Genomic DNA, 17,417 nt, shown 5'->3' with positions numbered 1-17,417 from the left:
TAAGTTTTCAACAGACAGAAAATATTTTTCCCTCTTTACCTGTCAATTTATGTTAGTCGCAGTTATGATCATAACTGCGACTAACATAAATTACATAAATTAAATAACTAATAAATAATAAATTAAATAACATAAAAACATAAATAGAGCATCGATGCTCTTCAGCCCGCGTATTCAAACTTATTCTAATGGCTGTTCTAATGACAGCTTCCTTTGAATCTTCACATAAAGACGTTGGTGATGGATAGTTCTGCATGGATCAATGGGAGACCACAGCGAAGCAAAAGAGACACACGTGGCCCCAATTAGCTGTCGTTTGATATAAAATATGCAACTGCAATAAAATATTGAACTGCAAATGCGGCTAATAAAAACATATGCACGACTGCCTCAATAGAAGAAATTGCGACATAAATTTGATACTTCTGTGTCTCTTGCAGTCAATGTAAGATCAAGGGCCATTAATCACACACGTGGAGGCTAGATCGTTGGACTGTATATAACTGTTCCCCTCTCGGACCTGTGTCATTCCCACCTTCTACCAGCCCGCTGCCTTCAACTAGCCTGCTGCTCTCTACCGTCACCTCACCTTCACTAAACTTCAACATGAGGTGCGTGTTCTGGCTGTGATAAACTGTCCAATTGGAAGCTCATATGTTCTTTGCTGTTCATGTGCAAAGCTTGAGAGTAGTTATTCTAAGATGAACTCTGCTAGATGTATTCTAAATTTCCGACGCCATTTAACTGATATGACTTTTTGCGTTTTATTTGTGCAAACAACAAAATTTGCGTTCTGTTCAAACCAGGGTTTCTCTAATTTACTGATTTCCTTAAAACTAAATAGTTGTATTAAACATTAATACATGACCTCAAGAGACAGGCAGTGTTATGGAGATGAAAAGTCACAATAAAGTGGCTGAAAAATGTTGACCAAACCACACAATAGAAATTGAAGAGACGACGACGGTTTGGTCCCTCCTGGACAATTCTCAAGTCGATTGTCAATCGACTTGATAATGGTCGTGGACTGACCGAATCGTCTTCGTCTCTTGAATTTCTAGTGTGTGGTTTGGTCAACAGTGTCATGAACTTCTTTTTGTCGTCTATAAACCTCCAACAGCATCATAATACTTATAGCGACTCTTATACAAGAGATTAAAGTATGAACTGTGCCATAAAACTAACAACATTTTATACTAATGGTGTTACAAAGGACATTTCAGCAGTAACACAGTAACCTAACCTTCCATTCACCTGGGTTCTAGGAGATTCGAACCGTGGACACCCCAAGTGTGAAGTCGAAGCTGCGACAAAAATTTGATAGTTCGAAGACCGAACTATTGATACCGAGCTCGATACCGAACTGAAAAACGTGGTCGTATTACGTTCATTACAGTCCCCTTTTATTTCATAATGCAGTACAGTGGTTAAGTAAGTTTTCGAGGATTGGTCGATAGTTCCATGTAAATTAATAGTTCATTGTCAAATCACCAAATCTTCAAATGCGTGAATTGACAAAATCATCAATTCAACTCTAGACATTCCTGTATGATAACCATTACTTTTTTGGTGATAACCAGAGCCATTTTGTATTGCCTAGAGCTGATGTTTACGATGTTATCGTTGTAAATGAGTACGCTGAGAGCTTCCTCAGCCATGATAGCATTGCTATTACCTTAATTTAGTTTATATATGTCACAACTATAAACTTCCTGAGTCTATCTGATGTGGAGGGATTTGTGTAGTTGCGAAAAGTGTCTCATTCTGATAACTATAATCCATCTTATTGTCATTATCATCCACGTAATTGTCAACCCCATCATCAACACCATCAATTTATATTACCTCACTCGGAGCCGGATCTGTTTACGGGCCCCCATCCTCTTGTCAGTTAGGGAATTAAACAGCTATAACACCATCTTGATGGAGCCTCTTGGTGTTAGTGGACCCCCCTCGTGTTAGTGAACACCCCTATCTCCCTTGGTGTTAGTGGATCCCCCCTGGTGTTGATGTGTTTTAAGCCATGATATACTTGACCTATTAGGTAAGGTTGCTTTGACCTCACTATCAACAAACCTGCCTTCACCAAACATTCTTATCAGCGTCGTTTTAACTATTTTACCTCTCACTCTTTTTTTTCTCACCTCTCCCCCTCAGGTTCAAATTCGTGCTGCTGGGTCTTTTGGCCTTCGTATGTGCCACTTCAGGCTACGTTCTGAAGGACCAGGACGACGCACTTGGCGACACCGACGACCGTCCAGAACGGGTCGTCTTCGAAGACGACGATGGGGACAGGTACGAAAACTTTTGAATAAACTGCTAAAAGAAAACTGAAGTTCTCCCCTATTGTTTTGCTCTCTTTTTTTTTGTCTCAAAGATGAACCACCTTACACCTGGCTTGTTCATATTGATCAATATCGTAAGAATTGTTCGTCTTAGCAGTTCACAAAAACTTATCCTCGTCATCAGCTAGCTCCACGATGCACAATTGTTCACTGTTTTCTTTAGTTGTTGTTGTTAGTAGCACGGGCTATGGTGAGCTCGTAGTTTTTCTTTAGTTGCTGTAATAATGTGTCCTGTTGAGAGAACATTCAGAGAGAATACATACTGTACTTGTAATTTATGGTCATATGATTGTGACCCTGAAAAGTTCCTTAGATAGCAATCGAGTCTGTTGCTTATCCAGGAATATAACCCAGTGACGAAAATGAGAACGCAATGATATTTCCGTTTTCCAGTTAAGATCTAAATTAAGGAATAAACTGCAATCTCGTATCTTGCTTAACACCTTTAATATCCAATGACCAGAGAAGTGTCTGAGGTGTTTTGTCTTTAATATTAGCAGAATTTGTTCACTGGTAACATGAAATATTTGAGTGTGTAGCTTTTTTTTTACTCATAATATTTCCTTCTCGTATAATTCCCCTTTCCATTTCCATTATATAAATAAATATATAAACTATTATATTATATTATATATATATATATATATATATATATATATATATATATATATATATATATATATATATATATATATATATAACAAATACTTGAATTTATTAATATGTATTATGTATTATACCCTGCAGGGCCGAACAGAGCGAATTTGCTGACATTGAATTACGGAGAAACAACCTCGAAAAGCACGGACACGGTCTCGGACACGGACACGGACACGAATATGGTAGCCACAGCAAAGAAAAGTGTCATCATATCCAAACAAGGACGACGGGGACGACTTCAACCACCACTCCAACCACTACTACCACAGTTACCACCACCACCACCGGACCACCACCGGCGCTGGGATAGTGGGGTAGTGCCACAGAGACATTAAAACAATTTTTTCAATGTCATAGTAACTAACAAATTGAATGCCCTAGGCAGTGATGTTGTAGAGACTGACTCCATACACAGTTTCAAATGTTGATATGATATAGCCCAAAAGGCTCAGGAGTCTGTACACCAGTTGAGTGATTGTTGAGAGCCGGAAACTAAGAACTAGAGCTCAACCCCCGCAAGCACAACTAGGTGAATACAACTACCACCACTATTACTCCATCTACCACCACCACTACCCCAACTACCAACATCACTACCCCAACTACCACCACCACTATCCCAACTACCACCGTATAGATCATTGATTGAGAAATGACACGTGTTTGGATTTTCGTAATACGACCATCGTAGCACAGACAACACCTGCTTGCTTTTATTAAAGATATTATATATGTTATCTTTACATCTCTCGTAACAGAAATAACAGCAAGATAGATGCAAAAGGGTTGATGACAGATTCATAACAAAAAACATGAAACCAAAAGAAACTTAAAAAGGTACAAGAAAAATGTACAAAATAAAGAATATGAACAGTGACAACAAAAACACAGCCAGGATCGGCAGCAAGAACATGAATGGCAGCTTAGGTAAACACCTAAGAGAAGAACAACAACAATGGGTAACATAAAAACGAAAGAATCTATTAAAATTGCAAAAACACACACGAATAAAATGAACGACAACACCATCAAGAGTTAAACAAGGACAAAAAAGGAGTAATAATAAAAGCAAATTAAAATGTATAAAACAAGAACGAAACAAACAAAATATCAACACAAAACGACAAAGCAAGCAACACCCTCAACATCAACAAAGCAACAACATCAATAATGGTTACAGTGATTATGTTTTAAGATAATTTAACCTAATTACTTTTGTAATAATGTCAAATGAAGAATACTTGCAGGTAAATTCAGTTCTATTCACTTACTAATAACATTAATAATATTTTATTTAGAAAAAATACACATGAGCAGATTACAGTAGTTACCTAGTGGGTAGAATATTTGTATATTTTATCACACCACAAATTACATGCAACGTTTCGGTCATTAATACATCTTGAAGTTGAATAATTGAGTGGATGTAAATAGAAACTGCCTCGTATGGGCCAGTAGGCCTTCTGAAGAGACCTTCATTCTTATGTTCTTTTTCTTAAATGTAATAATTCTGAGGCGAGAATCACGTTCAAATAACACGTTACAAAAGATTGTTGAGATGACGAGAGGCTCCTTATTAATTTAAAGTGACACGAAGAATTTTTGTAAAGTGACATGGTGATATTGTCCACATGACTTGAAGCACATTATATTTAATGGTGAAGGGAATTATTGTTTAAATAACACGAAGATTGATATTGTTCAAATGATTTCAGGCATTTTACTGCTGTATTTGTTAAAAACAATTGAATAATAAAGATTAATATACTGCATGTATAGACTAAATGAATTACAATCCTGGATTCTACGTATAATAATGGCGTGACTTTAATCATTACAACTCATCTAGCAGAATGTATACTATTCTATCATCTTCGTAGTTTGAATACACAAATCATACCATCGTCTAAATGGTATACCTGAGCTCACTCTGGTGTATTCTAGCGTCATCAAAACACAACGTATTGTATCCAGTACACTGGACCAGTCATCATATGAAACAACGTAATTACAGAGGGCTTATTGACCCCTGTGACACCTTGTATTATCTCATCCATCTTGGTTATGTACTCGCTTGTTCAAGTCAACTTGTTCATATAAAAACTTTAACGTAAAACGGCAACATGGAATTTTGGACTTTCCTTATTGTGATTACTCATAGCCCAGTAGATTACGTGGCCCAGTAATCTCTTTAATGAAGATTTTATCATTCTGTTCAAAATTATATTAATCACGCTCATACTCTTTTAGAAATTATTAGCAATATTTGGGATGCCACTGCATCAAAGACTTTTAGGTAGACAATGAAGATGCAGTCCAACTGCCCTTTCCCGTTGACTCTTTATTGTCTTGTCATCCAGGACTTTTCCTCAACAAATCAAAATTGTAGATTTCATTAATTTTCTATGTGTAATATTGCCTTATGGATTATATCTATATAAGAAATTCTTGTGTAAGGGGCTGATGACTGTTCTTTTGTGAAAATCGGAATAACATTATTAGTTGAATAACTTTCCGGTCTATTTCTCCTTTCCTTGGATGCATTGAAGATTATCATGAGAGATAAACATAATGCGTCTTGCTGACCCTAAAGTGGGATGCTGTCTCTTCCTGCTGCTGCCTTTGTTAGTTAAATATTTATATACTTAAGTTTGTTTCCCTCTGTGGTCACTGTGTGTTCTCAAGTCTCACACTCGGATCTCTTTCGTGGCCTTCGTCTGGTAATTAAAGTTCGAGTACTTTATTGATATCTGTGTTTGTGTTCTGCCAAGATCTTTGTCACCTGAATTATGATCTCCTCCTTCTGTGTTCAGCATTGTTACTGTATCGTTCACCGAGAGAATTTTCCTAATATACTGCACCTGAGTAGAATTTTTAATTCTCGTATCGTTCACACATGGGTTCTCAATATCCATTCTTGATTTTTGTGTAATTGTTTCAAACTTTACCGCAGTTTCTTTAACGTTTCTTCTCTCATAAACCATTGTTATATCCATATTTTGATCCAAAATAAAAGTTTTCAACAGACAGAAATTTTTTTCCCTCTTTACCTTTGAATTTATGTTAGTCGCAGTTATGATGCTCTTCAGCCCGCGAATTCAAACTTATTCTAATGGCAGTCTTCTCCGAATCTCCACATAAAGACGTTGGTGGTGGATAGTTCTGCATGGATCAATAGGGGATCACAACGAAGCAAAAGAGATACACGTGGCCACACACAGCTGTCGTCTGAAACACTATTTGCGATTGCAATAAAATATGCAACTGCAAATGCGGCTGATAAAAGCGACTGTCTCATTAGCAGAATTTGTGACATGAACTTGATAGTTCTGCGTCTCTAGCAGTGAATGGAAGATCAACGGCCATTAATCAACCTATCACACACGTGGAGGCTAGATGGTTGGACTGTATATAACTGTTCCCCTCTCAGACCTGTGTCATTCCCACCTTCTACCAGCCCGCTGCCTTCAACAGCCTGCTGCTCTCAACCGTCACCTCACCTTCACTAAACTTCAACATGAGGTGCGTTTTCAAGCTGTGGTTAAGCTGTCCAATTGGAAGCTCATATGTTCTTTGCTGTTCTGTGCAAAGTTTGAGAGTAATTATTCTAAGACAAACTCTGCTAGATGTATTATAAATTTACGACGCCATTTAACTGCTATGACTTAGCTTTTTGCGTTTTATTTGTGCAAACAATTAAATTTACATTTTGTTCAAACCAGGGTTTCTCTAATTTACCGATTTCCTAAAACCTAAAAAAGTTTTATCTAACATAAATATAAGACCTCATGAGACAGGCAGTGTTATGGAGATGAAAAGTCACAATAAAGTGGCTGAAAAATGTTGGCCATACCACACACTAGTAATTGAAAAGACGACGACGTTTTGGTCCGTCCTGGACCATAATCAAGTCGATTGTCAATCGATTTAATAATGCAAAACCTGGTCGTATTACCTGCAATACAGTCCACTTTTATTTCATAATGCAGTACTGTGGCTAAGTAATTTTTCGAGGATTGGTCGATAGTTCCGTGTAAATTAATAGTTCATTGTCAAATCACGAAGTGAATAGGCAAAATCATCAATTCAACGCTTGACATTCCTGTATGATAACCATTACTTTTTTGGTGATAACCAGATCCATTTTGTATTGCCTAGAGCTGATGATTACGTTTACGATGTTATCGTTGTAAATGAGTACGCTGAGAGCTTTCTCACCCATGATAGCATTGCTATTAACTTAATTTAGTTTATATATGTCACAACTGTAAATTTCTTAAGTCTATCCGATCTGCAGGGATTTGTGTAGTTACGAAAAGTGTCTCATTCTGATAATTGTAATCCACCTCATTGTCATTATAATCCACGTAATCGTCAACCCCCATCATCAATATATATTACCCCATTCGCAGCCGGATCTGTTTACGGGCCCCCATCCTCTAGTCTGTGCGGGTATTCAACAGCTATAACACCATCTTGATGGGGCCCCTTGGTGTTAGTAGACCCCTCTGGTGTTAGTGGACTACCCCTGGTGTTGATAGGTTTCAGGCCATGACATACTTGACCTATAAGGTAAGGTGGCCTTGATCTCACTATCAACAAACCTGCCCTCACCAAACATTTTTATCAGCGTCACTTTAACTATTTTACCTCTCACTCTTTTTTGTCTCACCTCTCCCCCTCAGGTACAAATTCGTGCTGCTGGGTCTTTTGGCCTTCGTATGTGCCACTTCAGGCTACGTTCTGAAGGACCATTACGACGCACTTGGCGACACCGACGACCGTCCAGAACGGGTCGTCTTTGAAGACGACGATGGGGACAGGTACGAAAACTTTTGAATAAACTGCTAAAAGAAAACTGAAGTTCTCCCCTATAGTTTTGCTTGTTTTTTTTTGGTTTCAAAGATGAACCATCTTACACCTGGCGTGTTCTTATTGATCAATATCGTAAGAATTGTTCGTCTTAGAAGTTGACAAAAACGTATCCTCGTCACCAGCCAGCCCCACGATGCACAATTGTTCACTGTTTTCTTTAGTTGCTGCACTAATGTGTCCTGTTGAGAGAACATTCAGAGTGAATACATACTGTACTTGTAATTTATGGTCATATGATTCTGACCCTGAAAAGTCCCTTAGATAGCTACCGAGTCTGTTGCTTATCCAGGAATATAACGTAGTGAGGAAAATGAGAACGCAATGATATTTCCATTTTCCAGTCAAGATCTAAATTAAGGAATAAACTGTAATCTCGTATCTTGCTTAACACCTTTAATATCCAATGACCAGAGAAGTGTCTGAGGTGTTTTGTCTTTAATATTAGCAGAATTTGTTAACTGGTAACATGAAATATTTGACTGTGAAGCTTTTTTTTTTTATTCATAATATTTCCTTCTCGTATAATTCCTCTTTCCATTTCCATTATATAAATAAATATATAAACTATTTATATATATATATATATATATTATATATATATATATATATATATATATATATATATATATATATATATATATATATATATATATATATATATATATATATATATATATATATTCTACCCACCTCAAGACTCCGCTCCAATATAGAAGCATCAAGAAATATGAACCAATAGGCTTTCTACAATTACTTCCATTCAATACCCATTGTTTCGTGTTCTGTCTTGTGTTTGAATTTAATACCCATTCAATACCCATTGTTGAAAGTTTGTTTTCACCTCATCCACCTCACCCAAATGTAGATATAAAACTGAAGATGTGTAAGCTCTGTTCAGTTTCAGTTGTGTGTTTGTAAACTAAAGTCTTTGAAAATGTAATAAGTTTTACGAAACGCGCTCAAGTGTCGCGTCAGACTAGAAATAAAAATGAATTTTGGAGAATTGATCTTTGAATTACCATCAACAGTGAAAAGAAACGTAAGAAAGATCGAGAAAATTCGTGTTAGAATTATTAATTTTACTTTTTCGGTCATATTTAATAATATATATATGTAAAAAATACTTGTATTTTTTAATATATATTATGTATTATACACTGCAGGGCCGAACAGAGCGATGTTGCTGACATTGAATTAAGGAGAAACAGCCGCCAGAAGCACGGACGCGGCCACGGTCACCACGGTCACCAGGGCCACAACGGTCACCACGGACATGGCCGCCACAGCCACGAACATCATCATAGACGCACAACGAGGAGGAGGAGAACTACAACCACCACGCCAACCACTACTAGCACAACTACCACCACCACGACTACCACTACCCCAACTACCGTCACCACTACGCCAACTACCGTCACCACTACCCCAACTACCGTCACTACTACCCCAACTACCGTCACCACTACCCCAACTACCGTCACCACTACCCCAACTACCGTCACCACTACCCCAACTACCGTCACCACTACCCCAACTACCGTCACCACTACCCCAACTACCGTCACCACTACCCCAACTACCGTCACCACTACCCCAACCACCATCACCACTGGCTCGGGGTAGTGCCACAGAGAAATTAACAACAAAAATTCCGTGTCAGTGTAGCTAACAAATGGAATGCACTAGGCAGTGATGTGGTGGAGGCTGATTCCATACACAGTTTCAAATGTAGATATGATAGAGCCCAGTAGGCTCAGGAATCTGTACACCAGTTGATTGACGGTTGTGAACCGGGAACAAAGAGCCAGAGCTCAACTCCCGCAAGGAGAACTAGGTGAGTACAACTACCACCACCACTATCCCAACTACCACCGTATAGACCATTGACTGAGAAGCGACACAAGTTTGGATTTTCGTAATACGACCATCGTAGCACAGACAACACCTGCTCACATTTAAAAAAGATATTGTATAGGTTATCTTTACATTTTTCGTAACAGAAATAACAACAAGATAGATGCAAAAGGGTTGATGACAGATTCATAACAAAATCATGAACCCAAAAGAAACTTAAAAAGGTACAAAAAAAATGTACAAAATTAAGAATATGAATAGTGACGACAAAAACACAGCCAGGATCGGCAGCAAGAACATGAATGGCAGCTTAGGTAAACACCTAAGAGAAGAAGAACAACAATGGGTAACATAAAAACGAAAGAATCTATTAAAATTGCAAAAACACACACGAATAAAATGAACGACAACACCATCAAGAGTTAAACAAGGACAAAAAAGGAGTAATAATGAAAGCAAATTAAAATGTATAAAACAAGAACGAAAGAAACAAAATATCAACACAAAACGACAAAGCAAGCAACACCCTCAACATCAACAAAGCAACAACATCCATAATGATTACAGTGATTATGTTTTAAGATAATTTAACCTAATTACTTTTGTAATAATGTCAAGTGAAGAATACTTGCAGGTAAATTCAGTTCTATTCACTTACTAATAGTATTAATAATATTTTATTTAGAAAAAATACACATTAGCAGATTACAGTAGTTACCTAGTGGGTAGAATATTTGTATATTTTATCACACCACAAATTACATGCAACGTTTCGGTCATTAATACATCTTGAAGTTGAATAATTGAGTGGATGTAAATAGAAACTGCCTCGTATGGGCCAGTAGGCCTTCTGAAGAGACCTTCAATCTTATGTTCTATGTTCTTTTTCTTAAATGTAATAATTCTGAGGCGAGAATCACGTTCAAATAACACATTACAAAAGATTGTTGAGATGACGAGAGGCTCCTTATTAATTTAAAGTGACACGAAGAATTTTTGTAAAGTGACATGATGATATTGTCCACATGACTTGAAGCACATTATATATAATGGTAAAGGGATTATTGTTTTAATAACACGAAGATTGATAATGTTCAAATGATTTCAGGCATTTTACTGCTGTATTTGTTAAAAACAATTGAATAATAAAGATTAATATACTGCATGTATAGACTAAATGAATTCCAATCCTGGATTCCACGAATAATAATGGCGTGACTTTGATCATTACAACTCATCTAGTAGAATGTATACTATGCTACCATCTTCGTAGTTTAAATACACAAATCATACCATCGTCTATATGGTATACCTGAGCTCACTCTGGTGTATTCTAGCGTCATCAAAACAAAACGTAATGTATCCAGTACACTGGACCAGTCATCATATGAAACAACGTAATTACAGAGGGCTTATTGACCTCTGTGACACCTTGTATCACCTCATCCATCTTGGTTATGTACTCGCTTGTTCAAGTCAACTTGTTCATATAAAAACTTTAACGTAAAACGGCAACATGGAATTTTGGACTTTCCTTATTATTACTACTCATAGCCCAGTAGATTACGTAGCCCAGTAAACTCTTCAATGAAGATTTTATCATTCTGTTCAAAATTATATTAATCCGCTCATATTCTTTTAGAAATTATTAGCAATATTTGGGATGCCACTACATCAAAGACTTTTAGGTAGACAATGAAGATGCAGTCCAACTGCCCTTTCCCGTTGGCTCTATATTGCCTTGTCATCCAGGACTTTTCCTCAACAAATCAAAATTGTAGATTTCATTAATTTTCTAATATGTGTAATATTGCCTTATGGATTATATCTATATAAGAAATTCTTGTGTAAGGGGCTGATGACTGTGTTATTTTGTGAAAATCGGAATAACATTATTAGTTGAATAACTTTCCGGTCAATTTCTCCTTTCCTTGGATGCATTGAAGAGTATCATGAGAGATAAACGTAATGCGTCTTGCTGACTCTAAAGTGGGATGCTGTCTCTTCCTGCTGCTGCCTATGTTACAGTTAAATATTTATATACTTAAGTTTGTTTCCCTCTGTGGTCACTTGCGTGTTCTCAAGTCTCAAACTCGGATCTCTTTCGTGGCCTTCGTCTGGTAATTAAAGTTTGAATACGTCATTATTATCTGTGTTTGTGTTCTGCCAAGATTTTTGTCACCCGAATTATGATCTCCTTCTGTGTTCAGTATTGTTACTGTATCGTTCACCGAGAGATTTCTCCTAATATACTGCAACTGAGTAGGATTTTTAATTCTCGTTACATTCACACATGGGTTCTCAATATCCATTCTTGCTTTTTGTGAAATTGTTTTAAACTTTACCGCAGTTTCTTCAACTTTTCTTCTCTCACAAATCATTATTATATATCAATATTTTGATGCAAAATATAAGTTTTCAACAGACAGAAAATATTTTTCCCTCTTTACCTGTCAATTTATGTTAGTCGCAGTTATGATCATAACTGCGACTAACATAAATTACATAAATTAAATAACTAATAAATAATAAATTAAATAACATAAAAACATAAATAGAGCATCGATGCTCTTCAGCCCGCGTATTCAAACTTATTCTAATGGCTGTTCTAATGACAGCTTCCTTTGAATCTCCACATAAAGACGTTGGTGATGGATAGTTCTGCATGGATCAATATGAGACCACAGCGAAGCAAAAGAGACATATGTGGCCCCATTTAGCTGTCGTTTGATATAAAATATGCAACTGCAATAAAATATTGAACTGCAAATGCGGCTAATAAAAACATATGCACGACTGCCTCAATAGAAGAAATTGCGACATAAATTTGATACTTCTGTGTCTCTTGCAGTCAATGTAAGATCAAGGGCCATTAATCACACACGTGGAGGCTAGATCGTTGGACTGTATATAACTGTTCCCCTCTCGGACCTGTGTCATTCCCACCTTCTACCAGCCCGCTGCCTTCAACTAGCCTGCTGCTCTCTACCGTCACCTCACCTTCACTAAACTTCAACATGAGGTGCGTGTTCTGGCTGTGATAAACTGTCCAATTGGAAGCTCATATGTTCTTTGCTGTTCATGTGCAAAGCTTGAGAGTAGTTATTCTAAGATGAACTCTGCTAGATGTATTCTAAATTTCCGACGCCATTTAACTGATATGACTTTTTGCGTTTTATTTGTGCAAACAACAAAATTTGCGTTCTGTTCAAACCAGGGTTTCTCTAATTTACTGATTTCCTTAAAACTAAATAGTTGTATTAAACATTAATACATGACCTCAAGAGACAGGCAGTGTTATGGAGATGAAAAGTCACAATAAAGTGGCTGAAAAATGTTGACCAAACCACACAATAGAAATTGAAGAGACGACGACGGTTTGGTCCCTCCTGGACAATTCTCAAGTCGATTGTCAATCGACTTGATAATGGTCGTGGACTGACCGAATCGTCTTCGTCTCTTGAATTTCTAGTGTGTGGTTTGGTCAACAGTGTCATGAACTTCTTTTTGTCGTCTATAAACCTCCAACAGCATCATAATACTTATAGCGACTCTTATACAAGAGATTAAAGTATGAACTGTGCCATAAAACTAACAACATTTTATACTAATGGTGTTACAAAGGACATTTCAGCAGTAACACAGTAACCTAACCTTCCATTCACCTGGGTTCTAGGAGATTCGAACCGTGGACACCCCAAGTGTGAAGTCGAAGCTGCGACAAAAATTTGATAGTTCGAAGACCGAACTATTGATACCGAGCTCGATACCGAACTGAAAAACGTGGTCGTATTACGTTCATTACAGTCCCCTTTTATTTCATAATGCAGTACAGTGGTTAAGTAAGTTTTCGAGGATTGGTCGATAGTTCCATGTAAATTAATAGTTCATTGTCAAATCACCAAATCTTCAAATGCGTGAATTGACAAAATCATCAATTCAACTCTAGACATTCCTGTATGATAACCATTACTTTTTTGGTGATAACCAGAGCCATTTTGTATTGCCTAGAGCTGATGTTTACGATGTTATCGTTGTAAATGAGTACGCTGAGAGCTTCCTCAGCCATGATAGCATTGCTATTACCTTAATTTAGTTTATATATGTCACAACTATAAACTTCCTGAGTCTATCTGATGTGGAGGGATTTGTGTAGTTGCGAAAAGTGTCTCATTCTGATAACTATAATCCATCTTATTGTCATTATCATCCACGTAATTGTCAACCCCATCATCAACACCATCAATTTATATTACCTCACTCGGAGCCGGATCTGTTTACGGGCCCCCATCCTCTTGTCAGTTAGGGAATTAAACAGCTATAACACCATCTTGATGGAGCCTCTTGGTGTTAGTGGACCCCCCTCGTGTTAGTGAACACCCCTATCTCCCTTGGTGTTAGTGGATCCCCCCTGGTGTTGATGTGTTTTAAGCCATGATATACTTGACCTATTAGGTAAGGTTGCTTTGACCTCACTATCAACAAACCTGCCTTCACCAAACATTCTTATCAGCGTCGTTTTAACTATTTTACCTCTCACTCTTTTTTTTCTCACCTCTCCCCCTCAGGTTCAAATTCGTGCTGCTGGGTCTTTTGGCCTTCGTATGTGCCACTTCAGGCTACGTTCTGAAGGACCAGGACGACGCACTTGGCGACACCGACGACCGTCCAGAACGGGTCGTCTTCGAAGACGACGATGGGGACAGGTACGAAAACTTTTGAATAAACTGCTAAAAGAAAACTGAAGTTCTCCCCTATTGTTTTGCTCTCTTTTTTTTTTGTCTCAAAGATGAACCACCTTACACCTGGCTTGTTCATATTGATCAATATCGTAAGAATTGTTCGTCTTAGCAGTTCACAAAAACTTATCCTCGTCATCAGCTAGCTCCACGATGCACAATTGTTCACTGTTTTCTTTAGTTGTTGTTGTTAGTAGCACGGGCTATGGTGAGCTCGTAGTTTTTCTTTAGTTGCTGTAATAATGTGTCCTGTTGAGAGAACATTCAGAGAGAATACATACTGTACTTGTAATTTATGGTCATATGATTGTGACCCTGAAAAGTTCCTTAGATAGCAATCGAGTCTGTTGCTTATCCAGGAATATAACCCAGTGACGAAAATGAGAACGCAATGATATTTCCGTTTTCCAGTAAAGATCTAAATTAAGGAATAAACTGCAATCTCGTATCTTGCTTAACACCTTTAATATCCAATGACCAGAGAAGTGTCTGAGGTGTTTTGTCTTTAATATTAGCAGAATTTGTTAATTGGTAACATGAAATATTTGAATGGGTAGCTTTTTTTTTACTCATAATATTTCCTTCTCGTATAATTCCCCTTTCCATTTCCATTATATAAATAAATATATAAACTATTATATTATATTATATATATATATATATATATATATATATATATATATATATATATATATATATATATATATATATATATATAACAAATACTTGAATTTATTAATATGTATTATGTATTATACCCTGCAGGGCCGAACAGAGCGAATTTGCTGACATTGAATTACGGAGAAACAACCTCGAAAAGCACGGACACGGTCTCGGACACGGACACGGACACGAATATGGTAGCCACAGCAAAGAAAAGTGTCATCATATCCAAACAAGGACGACGGGGACGACTTCAACCACCACTCCAACCACTACTACCACAGTTACCACCACCACCACCGGACCACCACCGGCGCTGGGATAGTGGGGTAGTGCCACAGAGACATTAAAACAATTTTTTCAATGTCATAGTAACTAACAAATTGAATGCCCTAGGCAGTGATGTTGTAGAGACTGACTCCATACACAGTTTCAAATGTTGATATGATATAGCCCAAAAGGCTCAGGAGTCTGTACACCAGTTGAGTGATTGTTGAGAGCCGGAAACTAAGAACTAGAGCTCAACCCCCGCAAGCACAACTAGGTGAATACAACTACCACCACTATTACTCCATCTACCACCACCACTACCCCAACTACCAACATCACTACCCCAACTACCACCACCACTATCCCAACTACCACCGTATAGATCATTGATTGAGAAATGACACGTGTTTGAATTTTCGTAATACGACCATCGTAGCACAGACAACACCTGCTTGCTTTTATTAAAGATATTATATATGTTATCTTTACATCTTTCGTAACAGAAATAACAGCAAGATAGATGCAAAAGGGTTGATGACAGATTCATAACAAAAAACATGAAACCAAAAGAAACTTAAAAAGGTACAAGAAAAATGTACAAAATAAAGAATATGAACAGTGACGACAAAAACACAGCCAGGATCGGCAGCAAGAACATGAATGGCAGCTTAGGTAAACACCTAAGAGAAGAACAACAACAATGGGTAACATAAAAACGAAAGAATCTATTAAAATTGCAAAAACACACGCGAATAAAATGAACTACAACACCATCAAGAGTTAAATAAGGACAAAAAATGAGTAATAATAAAAGCAAATTAAAATGTATAAAACAAGAACGAAACAAACAAAATATCAAGACAAAACGACAAAGCAAGCAACACCCTCAACATCAACAAAGCAACAACATCAATAATAGTTACAGTGATTATGTTTTAAGAGAAATTAACCTAATTACTTTTGCAATAATGTCAAGTGAAGAATACTTGCAGGTAAATTCAGTTCTATTCACTTACTAATATTATTAATAATATTATATTTAGAAAAAAATACACATTAGCAGATTACAGTAGTTACCTAGTGGGTAGAATATTTGTATATTTTATCACACCACAAATTACATGCAATGTTTCGGTCATTAATACATCTTGAAGTTGTGTGTCTGTGTTAATATAAATAGAAGCTGCCTCGTACGGGCCAATAGGTCTTCTGCAGAGACCGTCATTCTTATGTTCTATGTTCTTCTTCTTATATGTAACAGTTTTGAGGCGAGAATCACGTTCAAATAACATGTTACAAAAGATTGTTGAGATGACGAGAGGCTTCTTATTATTTTAAAGTGACACGAAAAATTTTTGTAAAGTGACATGAAGATATTGTCCACATGACTAAAAGCACATTATTGTTGATGGTGAAGGGAATTATTATTGTTTAAATAACATGATGATTAATATTGTTCAGATGATTTCAGGCATTTTACTGCTGTATTTGTTTAACAATTTTGAATAATAAAGATTAATATACTGTATGTATGGACTGAATAATTCCTATCCTGGATTCCACGTATAATAACTGCGTTCCGTTGATCATTACAACTCGTCTAGTAGAATGTATACTATTCTACCATCTTCGTAGTTTGAATACACAAATCATACCATCGTCTAAATGATATACCTGAGCTCACTCTGGTGTATTCTAGCGTCATCAAAACAAAACGTATTGTATCCAGTACACTGAACCAGTCATCATATGAAACAACGTAATTACAGAGGGCTTATTGACTCCTGTGACACCTTGTATCAACTCATCCATCTTGATTATGTACGTCGGTAGTTGTAATGTACAAAGACAACATTCTCAAAGCTCCGCACCTGGCCCAAATCCTTGGACAACCAGTAATTCGCATCGTTAGCAGTAGGCTCTCAACTTTCAATAGTCTCATGCGGGAAGTGCATTTCTCAAGAGCATGAGTCCATCAGCGATCATTCACTCCTAGGCTGACTCACAT

At 37.1% G+C, this 17,417-nt stretch overlaps 3 protein-coding genes across 3 annotated transcripts; all 3 read left to right on the top strand.

The window, feature by feature from the left end:
- Positions 1-461: 461 nt before the first annotated feature.
- LOC138356382 (uncharacterized) lies at positions 462-4,777 on the top strand. The gene is made up of 3 exons (XM_069312433.1): positions 462-611; positions 2,158-2,295; positions 3,093-4,777. Exons 1-3 carry the CDS (start codon positions 607-609, stop codon positions 3,313-3,315), a joined length of 366 nt encoding a protein of 121 aa, XP_069168534.1. The 5' UTR covers positions 462-606; the 3' UTR covers positions 3,316-4,777.
- A 1,645-nt stretch (positions 4,778-6,422) lies between these two features.
- LOC123773648 (myotubularin-related protein DDB_G0290005) lies at positions 6,423-11,252 on the top strand. Its single transcript, XM_045767470.2, has 3 exons — positions 6,423-6,527; positions 7,691-7,828; positions 9,044-11,252. The coding sequence occupies exons 1-3, from the start codon at positions 6,523-6,525 to the stop codon at positions 9,504-9,506; spliced, it is 606 nt and encodes a 201-aa protein (XP_045623426.1). The 5' UTR covers positions 6,423-6,522; the 3' UTR covers positions 9,507-11,252.
- A 1,357-nt stretch (positions 11,253-12,609) lies between these two features.
- LOC123773650 (uncharacterized) lies at positions 12,610-16,937 on the top strand. Its single transcript, XM_045767472.2, has 3 exons — positions 12,610-12,759; positions 14,306-14,443; positions 15,242-16,937. Exons 1-3 carry the CDS (start codon positions 12,755-12,757, stop codon positions 15,462-15,464), a joined length of 366 nt encoding a protein of 121 aa, XP_045623428.1. The 5' UTR covers positions 12,610-12,754; the 3' UTR covers positions 15,465-16,937.
- The last annotated feature ends 480 nt before the right edge of the window (positions 16,938-17,417 follow it).

The sequence above is a fragment of the Procambarus clarkii genome, chromosome 72 (assembly GCF_040958095.1).
Source record: "Procambarus clarkii isolate CNS0578487 chromosome 72, FALCON_Pclarkii_2.0, whole genome shotgun sequence".
NCBI classification, from domain to species: Eukaryota; Metazoa; Arthropoda; class Malacostraca; order Decapoda; family Cambaridae; genus Procambarus; species Procambarus clarkii.
This window is presented reverse-complemented; position numbering and strand designations above follow the sequence as displayed.